Below are 13,585 nucleotides of genomic sequence, written 5' to 3' on the forward strand. Positions count from 1 at the left end.
CTCTTGCTCACCCAAAGACTGGTGTGCCCGTGTTCCTGGTCCTCCCAACTCCCATGCTTCCTTCTAATCACCCCTATCAATCCTCGACTCTGCATTTTTCCCGACTTCCCTGGCACCTGGCCCCGAGTCCCTCTGGGAAAACACAGTGAGCTCAAAACAGTTGCTTGACATTTGTTCAGTGGATTGGTTGGTTGGTTTTTGCAGGTTTACTGCTCCGTGAAAGCCCAGCTATATATAAATTGTCCCAATTCAACAGGTCAATCAACAGTATTTAGGAGTTTTGAGTTGTCACCATAATAAAACAATGATCGCAAAAAATTTTAATGGTTTTATTTAAGTCAAACAACAATTGTAGGGATCCTGGGTACGGCTTTTTGGACACAAGCATACAAAATGAACAAAACAAGCATTCGTGTTTCTAGTTTTAAACACTTGAGCTCTACACGTGGAATGCAGATATTTGAAAGAGATTTTCAACAAGGTCAACACAATGCATGAGATAATACACACTGGGTTAGGCCAGTCTTCCCCTCCATCTTCCCACTTAGAAGCCTAAAGCGGCAGGGAGTGCGGGGTGGGGGGGGGCTGGTAAGGAGGGGGCATTTTTGCTTTTCCATTTCACAAATGATTGCTCAACACGAACTGGAATACACCAAAAGAAGAAAATAGTCTTTTTTTTACCTAGGTAAGAAGCTACTACTCTTAAAATGATCACTTCAAGGTAACAGACATCCAAATTGATGTGGTTTTCTTTGAAACCTCATCAGTAAATCATTTCTTGCACAGTAGGTTCGGCATTAACCCTGCATTTAGGATAGGTAGTGTTATGGAGGGCTGGCTGCTGCATACCAACGTCAGTATCAAGTTCTTCGTCAGGAATTAGAGACTGTCCCGGATACCAAGCAGGACAACACTGGCAAAAGAACAAAAAGTGAACTGCAGATAGGTCAAAACAGGCTATATGCACTCTTAGAAAAATGTCTTAAACTGTTACTGGATATGTTGTTAGAAATGCTAGTTTAGAATAGAACACAATGGCATCTTTTCTTTGTAACACCACACGTTCAAATGGTCTTTACAAGGACGTTGTGTTTCAACGCAACACATTAGACAACATACACATCCTATTAGGGAATCGAACATAATAAACTTGCCATCTGCTGATGGCTCTTTCTACATTTACCATTAGCTCACAGTTCTCTCTGTTCATCGGATTACTGTCAACAGGTTGAACTGTCATTGCATTAAAAATATGCAAAATTGTTTGCTGTTACGTGATTTTTAAAGACAGATTATCTTTCGCTTTAAGGGATTTTGTTGAAACCAGAGTTTCTTGAATCCTATTCAAAGAAGTTTTGCTCCCGTGTTATGAGTCCAAGTATTCTGGACCACTCCCCCTTTTCATGCTTTCTGCAAACTTTGTGTTTTTCAAGCTGTAAATTTCAATGGTTATGATAGAAACCAAGCCTCAGTGGGAGAAGCAGTGCCCTTCAGAGTCCTCAAACAAATAAAAGAGTTCACCAACTGATCCCTCATCCAGTTTTGCAGAAATTCCATTCACAGAACTCCTATGCAAATCCGCCAGTTTTACCATATCAAATGACCCAAAGCACACCGCAGGTATCCAGGGGAGACGGTCCACCAGTGCATCTTTAGCTTGATTTTAATGTCAATTTAAGAGACAATCCGGGCTCTGCAGTTCTTAGACAAACTGCCTCACCATTAACTAAAGCTTTTTCAAGTTAATGAACTTTTCATTTTTCACACTTTCGGTACCAAGAGATTTAACCAGGGAAAAGCTCAAAGCTCAAGGTTCAAACTACAGCATGGAAAAATAAAGTATAGACCAAGCACCATCTACTTCCTTTGATCTCTCAAAGATGTCAATACTCCATTCCAGTGAGGGGGTGGGGGGGGGGGAGTGGCTCAGCCCGGGAAGGAAACTTCAACCGAAGGGGGGGAAAAAAAGATCTGTTTGGTGGCAATTTCAAAACAAGTTTCCAAACTGCAGAAGGGGCTGTGGCCCCTTTGACTTGCAGAAATTACACATAAGAAAAGAACAGAAAATACTACAAGGCATGCTTATTATTTTAATTGCCCAGGGGTTTCCAATGCAAAGCACGACAACTTAAACGCATATTCCAAATTCTTACTCCAAAGCCGTCTTCTTTGTGCACTGAAAAGGAGGAAAGACAACCCCATCAATTGTTCTCTGCAGATAAAGGCACTGTTTTGCAGATTTCCCCCCAAATCTGGGCCAGCTTTGCTAATGACCTGCCCACCCACCTGCGCCGTTCCCAAGGTGGCCCCCCGGGAACTGCCCCACACCTTCAGGTGCCCAAATGCTGGACAGTGGGCAGCCCCCAAAAGACTGCCTTTTCATTTAGCTGTTGGCCTCCACGAAGACGCAACCTGAAAGAATTCTTGCCGCTTATTTTCCTAGGGGAGGCGGGGGTCAACAGCTACACCTTCCTATTGCACTTTTTTTTTGTCCTCCCGAAACACACATCTGAAGGTGAATCTGCAATCTTTTCTGCAGGGAAAAACGAAACAAAACAAAACAAAAAAATAACCCACGAGCTCGAGATCCCAAAGCTACCAGGGGTTCTTTCACCCGCCAGGATTTAGGCAGTTAAGCAAAAGCTGAATGAAAGTTTTCGGGGCTGTGACCTTTTTTGCCCCCCCACCTTAGCGTAGGATCACCAGCTGTTCCAGCACACACAAAAGCTGCGACAGTGCCATTTCTCAAAGGCCCACGTTTAAATGAGATATGCCGAAAACGGGGCCCGAGCTGTAGGGTTCGAACGCGCAATGGCCCGTTCTACACGGAAACGGTACCTGCGTGCTCCCCTCCCGGGCCCCGCCATTGTCCTGGAGGAGAAAGCGTCCGCTCATTAGCATTTTTAGGGGGCTCGGACTGGCTGCGGGCTCCCACCCGCACGAGAACTCAAAATGGCATCCCCCACCCCGGAGGGCCCGGAGGGGAGGTTTTCGGTCGGGACGGGAGGCTGGGGCGGCCTCCAGCGGGCTTCAAGTCCAAGTCCCCTGGGAGCCCCAACCCCCCAGAAGGCTCGCCAACTTCCCACGCCCAGAATGCCCTGGAAGAACTTCTTCGCTTCCGTTTTTTTTCCAGTTTTACGTTCGGCCGCCACGACCTACATTCCCCCGCGAGGCGCTCGGAGCCGAGGAATAACGAGGGAGTTTAAAGCACACAGCAGTTCGGCAGCCCGCAGTCAGCGCTTTGCTGCGCTCCGCGGGGGTTCGCATCCGGCCGCCATGTTCATCACTCGAGAGCCGCCCCAAAACCACCCCCTTCCCCACACCCCTCTCCTCCCCTCCCTCCCCGCTCCGCCGAGGCCGCGGCGCTGCAAAGCGGCTTTCAACTCTCCCCCCACCCCCCCCCCCGGCAGCGGGAGCGGCTCGACGGCTGCCGGGTGTGCGCCTGCGCGGGAGAGGGGGCGGAGGGGGGGGGGCCGGCGGGCTTGAAAAGGCCGGAGCGACGGGGAGCGGGGGAGGGGTTGGGGCCCGGGCCGAGCCTACTCTTTCCTCGCAGCGGGTCCCCGCTCCGGCCCCGGCCCGGCTCTCGCACGTGCGCGCTAAAAACCCACTTCAAAGTCTGCTCCCGGCGCGGGGTCGGCCCCCTCCGGGCCGGCCCTCGGACCCTCGCACCCCCGCACACACACACCCCGCCCCCCGCCACGCGGGCCGCCAACCGGGCCCCGGGCCTCACTCCCCTCCGGCCCCAGGCCCTGCGAGGAGACCGGGAGGGCCGAAGCCAGAGGACGCTCGCCTAGGAGGCCCCGCAGCCCGGGAGCGGCCTCCCGGCGTCTGAGGGCCTCTCTCCCTTCTACTACCCCCTCCTCCCTCCCTCCTCCCCCCCGCCCCCCCGCGTGGAGAAAATGAATGGAACACAAAGTTTGCGGCCAGCGCTACGCTGTGGCCTTCAGAGCTCACCATTGTTTGGGCTCGTATTGACCCCAGGTCCGGATTAGGCAGCGGCTGATTCCTGCTTTACAGCCCCGCCGGCCTAATGAGGCCGGGAGGCGATGGGGCGCGAAGCGTCCGCGGAACCCGGGCGACCGCCGGCTTACGGCCGCCGAGGGCCCTGTAGGTGGAGGTCAAAGGGTCAGCGGGCCGAGACCGCGAGAGAATTGACCCTAGGAAGCGAGGTCCCCTCCCCCGCGGCCCGAGCCTCGACCGGGACTTGCAAGAGTTTGGTGTGTGCAAGGGACCCTGGGCCTCCCAACGAGGGGCCCGAGCAGCGCGGAGCTGGATCCCAGACTTCCGAAACGCCTGGCCTCGTCCCGGGGGCAAAGCCTCGAGGGTCAGCCAGCCCGCGAGCAATGCAGCCTAGCTGCCGGCGAGAGAACCCGCCCTTCGGGGCATGGGCACGCCGGTGGCGATTCTTACAGAAACTTGAGTGGCAAGAGGCCCTTCGACTTTTCTCCTGTTTGGGGGGAGGGGGGAGCAGAGGGTGCCAGGAGCGCAGCGGCAAGGGGACAGCGGGCGGCGAGGAGGGGGGAGGGGCGAGGAGGTCCTGAGCACAACTTTGCAGGGAGGCTTTGTGAGTGGAGGCGGTCCCTGCTCGCTCTCCAACCTTCGCAGTAGCGGAGACCGACTGCCCGCTTAGCCTGGACCCTGATCTTTAACCTTCCGAAGTGGAGGAAGGCCAGACTTCTGTCTGCTGGGAAATAGACACCTCCCCTTTCCCCACCCAACAGTGGCAATCTTAAGCTAAACCACCCATTTTGGAAAAGATAATGGACTTTTAACAAAGGTCTTACCAGGTGCAAGAAGGAAAATAACAGGTAGATCACTAAGAGCCCAGCTGACGTTCCTGGTTTCCAACGGATACATCTTTAGGGCTGCGAGGTTTTTTGTTTGGGGAGGGGTGCTTACTCTTTAAGGTTTTTACTGAAAATTCAAGAATATAAATGTGCACTCCCAGAGCCAGATTACAGAAGAAAATCTGTGAAAGGTTTTCTACTGAAATAAACTCTTCCTTGCCAACAAATGACAGGGCGGAGGACACAAACTATTGGAGAAACATGATGCTACACCGGAATTAAAGGAAATCATGTAAGAGGGGCCAAGCTTTTACTTTGTCTTAATATTGCTTATCGCCATTGTTAATTGGGATCTTCCCCTCTCAGGACACAGCGCTTTACTGTAAAATTTTATAGTAGAATAATACCAAGCCTGCTAAGGAAAAAAATCAAAGTCTTCTTTATGTCTCCTAAAGAGATATTTAATATTTTTACTGGTAGGGAGGAGAAGCAAGTTTCTGAGAGAATCCTGCAACCAACCCACCAGTCAACTCCCATTTAAGATTAGGGTAAGCTGGGGGTGCAGACGAAATTCACGAAGAGAACAGTAAACTATGGGACCTCAATGTATATTTCAGATGAAAAACACTATTTAGATTTAAGTTGGAAGACATTTAGCACCAATATTATGAACATACACTTCTGCAAACCTGCTGAGCATTTAAAACGGCCTCTGGTTTGAAGTGAAGGAAAAAATCCTGATACAGGAATTTGGTCCAGCATCCTCAATGTCAAGGTCAAGATTGGAATGTCTGGGTAGGAGTGGTGGACTGACCAGGTTACCTGCTCATCACTTGTGAAGTCATCCCAAACTTTCTGTTGATGGTATTCAGGCCCTTGCCTTGTCTACTGGTGGAGGAAAGTGGAAAAAAAAAAAAAAACATTCTCCACAAACAAAAAATTGCATCCAAAGCAATTTGCAATTAGAAACTGTCAGTAATTGTTGACAAAGGTCAGTAGAAAACTTAGACTGCTTCAACTGTATCCAGGAAATCAAAGTTTCTTTTAATTATCAGAAGTTCTCTAAGCATTTCGATTTAAGGTTGATTTATTTGAACATGAAAAAAAATCAGGCACTAAATACAAAAATGTTATAAATAAGATGTGCCAAGACTTTATTTCTTCAAAAAGAACAATGAACAAAATTCTATAATTCAAAGTGATTATGTATAATACCAAATTGACTGCCACCAAAAACCTAGAGCATTGCTCCTTCAAGAGAAGGAGGTACTTAAGCCTATTCATTACATTTCTAAATTCTTTACAATTCCTATCTCCACCACTCTATTTGCTGATTTGCAAGCTGGTTATTCATGCAGAGATTGGGCTCTCAATATTAAACAGCACCCTAAATTAGTCCAAAAAAAGTCTCTCATACTCTACCCAGTCCAACCCCCCAATATAATAATCAGTTTTTTTCATATAACAACTGTAAAAGAACTGTTTGTCCAAATGAATTGCTTCGCTGAAGATTAAATGGATTGTTAATATTTTATCACAAAGCAAACAACCATTTTTCAGTTATTGATTTTAATGGAAACAATGCTCTTGACATCTGTGCCTACAAACCATGAACTTTAAAAATACATCTTTTGCAAATGTTTTTCTCTTTCCATAGTATCATTTCAGAACCGCTGCAGTTATTACACCGCTATAAAAATGTTATGAGTAACTGGTAATTATGAATTGAACTATATACAGCAAAACAAATCAGCCTTTGCCCTTCCGAAACTGTAAATGGACTATGGTTCTTTTAAGAAGCACTTTAACCATAAGTAAGCACGGCTCAACTGGCCTTACTCATCACCACTGTTTCAGACACACGCTTACTTTTGAAAATATATAGATAGCTAGATAGATTTGATAGGCAGATTAGATAAGTCATAGATACAAACATATATATGTATATGGGTGATCTCAACAGAATGCACAGACATGCATCCTGCCACAATGTTCATTTTTATGTAAGGTAATAAAAAACTAAGGGACATAAAACTCATTAGGTTACCTTATGTTTATATATTTAGGGCAGGGATGATTAAATCCAGCTTCTCAGTCTTTGAAATACAAGATTGAGATGTCATGGCCACTAACTGAACTCATCAGTAATATCTGATTTGCATGCCAAAAATCCAGGACAAACACATTTAAACTGGCAGTTAAACAACCATCTGAGCTACAGATAAAGAAAGGAGGGTCTCCCCCAGATGGAAACGGACACTGTAAGGAATCTACACTGCAATAGAAAAATAATTTAACAATTTAAAAAGGGATCTGAGTGAGTTATAAATACCAACAAACAAGATTTCATTTGCTTACGTCTCCTCTTTGTAGAGGGAGGCTGTTACAAGACAAGAGAAAGGAGTCGGTTCAAAAAACTGTAAATTGTGTTCTTCTTTCAAAACAATAAAATTTAATGCTAAAGCAGTTATAATCAAAAGCTGTACAGCATTTGTTAGAAAACATTTTTTTCCATAAATATTGTTCAGTTCCCGGCACTTGTAGCAATAATTAAATTACAAACGATAAATATGGCATCAATGGATATGTATTTACAAAAAAAAGGTTATTACAAAAGGCAACTGTATACTAAACGTCACAATCTGTGTAGAGTAACATCACATCCTCAGCCTGAAAAAATACTGAACAACAGTTTCGACCCCATTAGACAAAAATACATTCACAAGTGTAATGCTTTGAGGAAAAGTTCAAGACATAACAGGACTTTGGCACGGTTTTAAGACTGTGAGAGTTTAAACAATCACCACTAAGGCGGAGAATTTCCATCAGTTTAACATCACCATCACCAACAAGCCTTCTATAACTTCCTCTCAAGAAACAGGACAAGTGTTAAAATGAGCTCAAGGAGTTGAGGAATGGGGTGTGCAGAGAGCAAGAGAAGAGGGAGGAAAAAGCAGTGAAAGAGTTTTGTTTTTTTTTTTAAATCCTTCAAATGCCAAAACATATTTTCTAATCCTGAGCAAAGGGCATGGCTACTTTTGGATCTCGCCCCAAAACCTTCCTGGACAATTGCAATTAACAAGATGTAACCCTATATATGGCCTCTTGCCTTATAAAACTCCATTTCCATCTGATTGGTCTCAGTTTCCTTTTTAAAATGCATTTGGTCCATTCTATGGTTAACAGGGTTTGTGTTTGTGTTTGTCCTCAGACGTACCATTCGTTAAAATTGGGAGGAAGTCCGGGGTTGTGGCTGGTGCTAGTTTGAACTGCAGAAGGGGTTTTAGTGGTATCTTTACTGTTTGCAGAAGCTATAGCGGGTGGAGTGGAAGATTCATAGCCTGAACTGGCAGCAGGGGAGGAATCTGACCCTTGAGATTCATGAACCTAAAATTAACATGTATATATTATAATGAATATAATTCCAACTGGCATTGTGCAAGCAAAAAACAAGAGCAGAATTCGAGCACTGTAAGAGCAAGACCGCCCAGTGACCCACTTAAACGAAAAAATGCTGCTGATTTGGGTTTTTGTTTTGTTTTGTTTTTAATTTCCATATTACCGATGTCTAGAAAACCCGGAGATGGTCGCCAACACGACAATTTTCAGCCCTAAGACTGGCATTACGGAAAAGGCATACACCGCCCTGTCTTATTCGTGCCCTTTCTCCGCGGATGGAGTGGGATAAGCACTTAGTCTTTGGGGGGCGTGCAAAATACACCCTTCCCGGCCCAGGTTTCCCCAAGCCCGCTTTGGCTTGGGAAAGCAGGTACGGAGAAAGGTGGCCCCCGCGCCCCGGGCACTGCGAGGTCTCAGACGAGTGCGTGGGAATCAGACCACGCTCCTTGGCCCTATTGTCTGATCTGCAGGGCAGCCGAAGAGCGAATGAATCACCCCCCCCCCCACCCCCGGGTTCGGCGCGGGTACTCCGGGTTTCCACCGCGGGCTGTGCCGGGGAAGAGGCGGCCACTACAACCTCAAGCCCCGGCGAGCTCGGTTAGAGCTTCCCAGTAAACAACCAATTGTTCCCTCTGCTCCCTCCTCCTCCCCACTGTGCTCTCCCAACTGTGCTCTCCTCCACCCCCCCCTCCGGGTGCCCCAAATGGGTTCAAGGTGTCACCGCTGGAGCAAATCGGATTTAACGTGGAGGATACAGGGTTGGCAGCGCGGGCGCTTCCGTTCCACGGCCCGGTGTCGGGCCGAGTGTTTTATAAACCGCCGACCGCTAATAAAGAGGTAATTACCTTCATGTGCTTGCGCAGGGAGCTCGGGTGCGTGTAGGACTTGTCGCACACTTTGCAGATATAGGGCTTGTCCGAGGTGTGCACATGCATGTGCTTCTTGCGGTCGCTGCTGTTGGCAAAGCGTCTGTCGCAGCCTTCGAATTCACATTTGAACGGTTTCTCACCTGCAAGAGGCAAAAACGCAAAGGGGCAAAAATGTGGTCAGGGCCCGGAGCTTCCTAGGGCCCAGCAGCCGGAGACGGAGCGCCCGGCGGTCTGGCCGGAGAGGGAGCGCCGACTGGGGGGCGGCCGTGGCATCTCGTTCCCCTGGAGAAAAAATGGAAAGCGCTGTTTGAGCCCACTGGGCTGGGGAGTGTTGGTCGGGGCTGGGGTGGGGCAGGGCCGGCCCCGAACCTGCGCGTCCCTTTGTTCTCGCACAGGATGGGGGAGCCTCGGGCTCCTCCAAACTTTCCCCTAACTTGTGCTTCCATCCCACCCGGCCCAGGGCTCCCAACGCGTGGCCACGCTCCGCCGCCACCTCCGCGATGTAACCCAGCCCGGGCGGGACAATGGACCGGGGACGGGGCAATCCCGTTCAGTTCCTTCTTTGTACCTTTTAACTCGCCTCTTTCAAACGCGGCGGTTTTGCTAAACCAGTATTAAAAAGCACGGGTCGTCGTACTTAACGTTCGAAAAGAGAAAACTATATATAATCCGGGGGCTCTGGACAATTTTACAAGATGTTCGGAACAAGCCACGAAAACTGAGGTGCCTTTTCTACTTTAGCTTTCCTCCCGAAGGGCTGAATTGAACCTGGAACTCCAAATAAAAATAGTTTGACAAAAGTATCAGTCATTTAATTAGGAGATATGCCAATCAAGGGTAAAAAAGAGCGGAAGTAACCGAAAGTTAGTTTTCATTAGCATTTCTATGGTTGCCTTCCCCGAATGTGTGCCGAGAGCTAAGTCGCTTGTAAGCAATCCGCTCTCCTCACACTCGGAGTCCCTTCCTCGTAACCCAGAAGAGAGAGACAAAAAGAGGCGGCGCCAGTTTGTTCCTGGGCGCGAGAAGGTTCCAATTAGTTCCTGAGCCCGCGGAGCCGTCCGCAGGGGAAGTTAGAACTGGGCAAAGGCGCCGCGGGGCGGGAAGGGCGAGAGGTGGAGGGACATTGACAGCGCTTCTTTCCCGAACGGCCCCGGCGGGGCGCCGCCCCTCTTTGGTCGCCACCCCTCTCCCTCGGGTGGCTAGTGGGCTTCGTGGCGCGGCGCCGCGGTGAACCCCGCGCCCGCCTGCCTTCCCCCTTACCTGTGTGGGTCCTCTTGTGGATCTTGAGGTTCTCGGAGCGGGCAAAGATCTTCCCGCAGCCCGGGAAGGGGCAGGGGAAGGGTTTCTCGCCCGTGTGCACTCGAATGTGGTTGACCAGTTTGTACTTCGCCTTGAAGGACTTGCCCTCGCGAGGGCACTCCTCCCAGTAGCAGACGTGGTTGTTCTGCTCCGGGCCCCCCACATGCTCCATGGTGACATGTGTCACCAGCTCGTGCATGGTGCTGAAGGTCCGGTCGCAGCTCTTCTTGGGCCGGCTCAGCTGAGCCTCGTCGATCCACTTGCACGACAGCTCCTGTTTGATGGGCTGCCGCATATAACGGAAGAAGGCGCCGGGCCCGTGGTGGGCCGCCACGTTCACGCCCATGTTCATGTTCATGGGGCTGTAGTTAGGGAACTGCGCGCCGGCCACGTAGGGGTCCGTGCGCGGGCTGGCCACCGGGCGGTACGGGTCGGCGCGGCCGAAGAGCTCCCCGCGCAGCCCCAGGTGGACCTGGTTGTTGTCCACGTGCCCTGTGGGCGACGGGTGCCCGGCGCCCTGCTCATGCAGCCCGGGGAAGAGCAGGTAGCCGGGAGGCTCGGGAATGCCTGCTGGAGCGTGCAGGCTGCTCGCCGAGCCGGCAAAGAGCCCGTGCTGCCCGCCACCCGAGGCCGCCTCGCCGAGCCCGGAACCGCGCTGGCGGAACAGAAAGTCGCGCGTGGAGTTGAAGGCAGCGGAGGCGGCACCGCCGTAGCTGGGCACCTGACCGGCGTGGTGATGGTGGTGATGGTGGTGGTGGTGATGGCCCAGGGCGTTGGCGTAACCCGAGCCCTGCGGCGTGAACGCAGAGCTCTGGCCCGAAGACAGATCGTGAGCCGCGGCGGGGCTCAGCTTGAAGGCGGCGGCGGCGGCGGCGGCGGCGTGGGGCGAGTCCCCGAAGGGATTCAGCCCCATGCCCGCCGGCTCGCGGTTGGGCATCTCGTGGTGGCGCGGCGCGCCGAAGCTGCCCACTCCCAGCCCGGGGAACTGCGGGCCTCCGTCCAGGAGCATCGTCATGGGTGGGGCGTTCTGGGCACAGGCGATACCGCTGAACTGAGCGAGAGTGCGGGCGAAGGAGGAGATCTCCGAAGAGCCGTAGTCAGCGAGGGGTGGCGGCGGCTGGACACTGCCGGGAGACCCCCACGGCGGTGCCAGGGGCTGCAACTTTCCGTCGTTGTGAGAGTCTCCTGCAGAGGGATAGGAGGGAGGAGGGGAAGTAGAGGAGCAGGAGGGGGGAGGAGGGGGGAAGAAGGAGCGGGGAGAAGGGAGGAGAAAAGACTCTGGGACTAGATCTGGTTTAACAAACTAACAAGAGCGCACAAAGAAAAATAAGCAAAATAATAAGTGGAGGGCGGAGTTGGCCAATCCGGTCCCGGGCACCCCTCCTCTCCCCGAGAGAGCGCAGCACCGCGGGGTCGGGAGGCTCTCTGGGCGCCGGCCTCCCGGCTGGGCTGCGCTTACTAGCCGAGCCGGCTCGTGGCCGGCGGGCAGGCAGCGGGCTGGAGGCAGACTCGGTCCTCGCCGCTCGCCGCGCGAGTCCCAGCCTCCTCGCCTCCAGAGTAATGTCCTTGGACTGATAAAGTCAATCACTCACTCCTCTCACATAAACCGAGCGGGAGGCCGCGCGCCGCGCGCCAATGGGGAGCCAGCTGGCCCTCGGTCACCTGACTCCCGGCCCCGCAGCCCATTGGCCGCCGCCACGCTGATTGGCAGCGCGGAGCGGGGAACATGGCAGCCGCAGCCGAGCGACCGCCGCTGATTGGGCCGTGGCGGGGCGCCTGGCAGGTGAGGCGGCGGCGGCGGCCGGGCGCCCGCGAGTGGGCTCCGCGGAGCTTGCGCTGCTGTGGGGAACCCGAGCCAGGCTGGAGTCAGCGGCCGGCGGGGCGGAGCCGGGCCTCTCCCCGGCTTCCCTCCTGCCCGAAGCGGGCAGGCACCCCTCACGCGCTGTACCCGCTTTGGCCAAACGTACTCTTTGCCCCTCGGGGATCGTTCCCACCGTCGGCGCGGCGCTGGCCGTCCAGCCCCGCTTGGGCCCCCGTCGCCTCACCAGCCGGAGAAAGCGCCCTCTCGGCGGCCGCTGGGCGCCGATCCTAGGAGGAGCGTAGCCGTTCCAGGTTCGCGGCCCATGAGCCGCGTCCTCCCCACACGCCACCCTGGGCCCTGATGGCCCCGAGAGTACGGACCCGGGCTGGCCAGCTCGCCGTCCGGGCCCCGAGCTGCTGCTGGCCGTCCGAGGCCCAGACGAGGAGAAACGGTTACAGTTAGAGCCGATTTCGCTTAACTTCCGTCTGAGCCAAGCGCTGACTCTTCAGTGAGTGAGTGGTGGCTCTGTGCGCCGCTGCCCCTGCCCCACTCCCCCCCACCCCGCCATATGACACACAGCCGCAGCTCAGCAAACATGTAACACAGTAAACGCGAGCACGTAGCTGGGAACACTCACGCAGCAGTTAACAACTCGCAGAGCAAAACAGAGGAGTAAGCACACACAACCCAGTAGGACAACAAACTACACACAGAACAGTAAAAACACAGGCACATAAAAAACCGAACACACAACAAGAGTAAATACACGCACAGAATACACTTAGCCTGCGCACACAACATACGCACACAACGCACTGAACGCACTACACACACACTGGATCCGCGCGGTTTCCAACCCAAGGGGTAATCGGCTCTGAATTCTCAACATTTTCAAAAGCAAAAGTTGCGGGGGGGGGGGGGGTGGGCAGGAATGGGAACTGTGAGGTAGACTTTTCTTCCCTCTGAACGGCCAAGGCTTTGCTCTCTTCTACTCCTACCCAGAGAAGCACGTAGTGACCTCAGGGAATTCTCACCCCTTGAGGATTTACTTTCCAGAGTTGTGTGTTGAATCACATTGTCCCCCCCCCCCCCCGCCCCGGCCTGGTGCTAGGTCTTTCTAGACTTAATGGCCAGGTTCAGACGGGGCCATAAATCCACTCATTTTTTGGTCCGGCAGGGCATTTGCAAAGAATGCTAGAGAGTGGGAGTGGAAAGAAAAGGCCCACAGAAAGATGACTGTGATTGTCACATCCCGAACAGGGCTGAGCCCCCAAAGTCTGTGCCTTGAGTCAGCCTCACAGCCTGGCCGCCATCTCTCTGTAGGAAACAGAACATCTGATCAAGTTCAGAGGCGCTTGGAGAGACAGCCTCAAGCAGCGCTTTATAACCGCAGCCTTTCACTTCCTGCCCCCCAATCCGCCTGGCCAGGC

The 13,585-nt window shown here is 52.4% G+C and overlaps 1 protein-coding gene across 7 annotated transcripts in view; it reads right to left on the bottom strand.

Moving 5' to 3' along the window:
* Positions 1-332: 332 nt before the first annotated feature.
* The window catches only part of ZIC3 (Zic family member 3), a 113,880-nt gene continuing 100,627 nt past the window's right edge, over positions 333-13,585 (bottom strand). For 2 of the 7 annotated variants that reach the window (XM_082717586.1, XM_082717588.1), the window contains 3 exons: positions 10,316-11,539; positions 9,032-9,195; positions 5,919-8,174 (listed from right to left, as the gene is read on the bottom strand). In XM_082717586.1, the coding sequence (XP_082573712.1) occupies positions 7,995-8,174; positions 9,032-9,195; positions 10,316-11,539 (1,568 nt within the window). In that variant the 3' untranslated portion in view covers positions 5,919-7,994. The other 5 variants (XM_082717591.1, XM_082717592.1, XM_082717590.1 and 2 more) reach the window with 5 other exon arrangements.

Source organism: Mustela nivalis (genome assembly GCF_964662115.1).
Source record: "Mustela nivalis genome assembly, chromosome: X".
Taxonomy (NCBI): Eukaryota; Metazoa; Chordata; class Mammalia; order Carnivora; family Mustelidae; genus Mustela; species Mustela nivalis.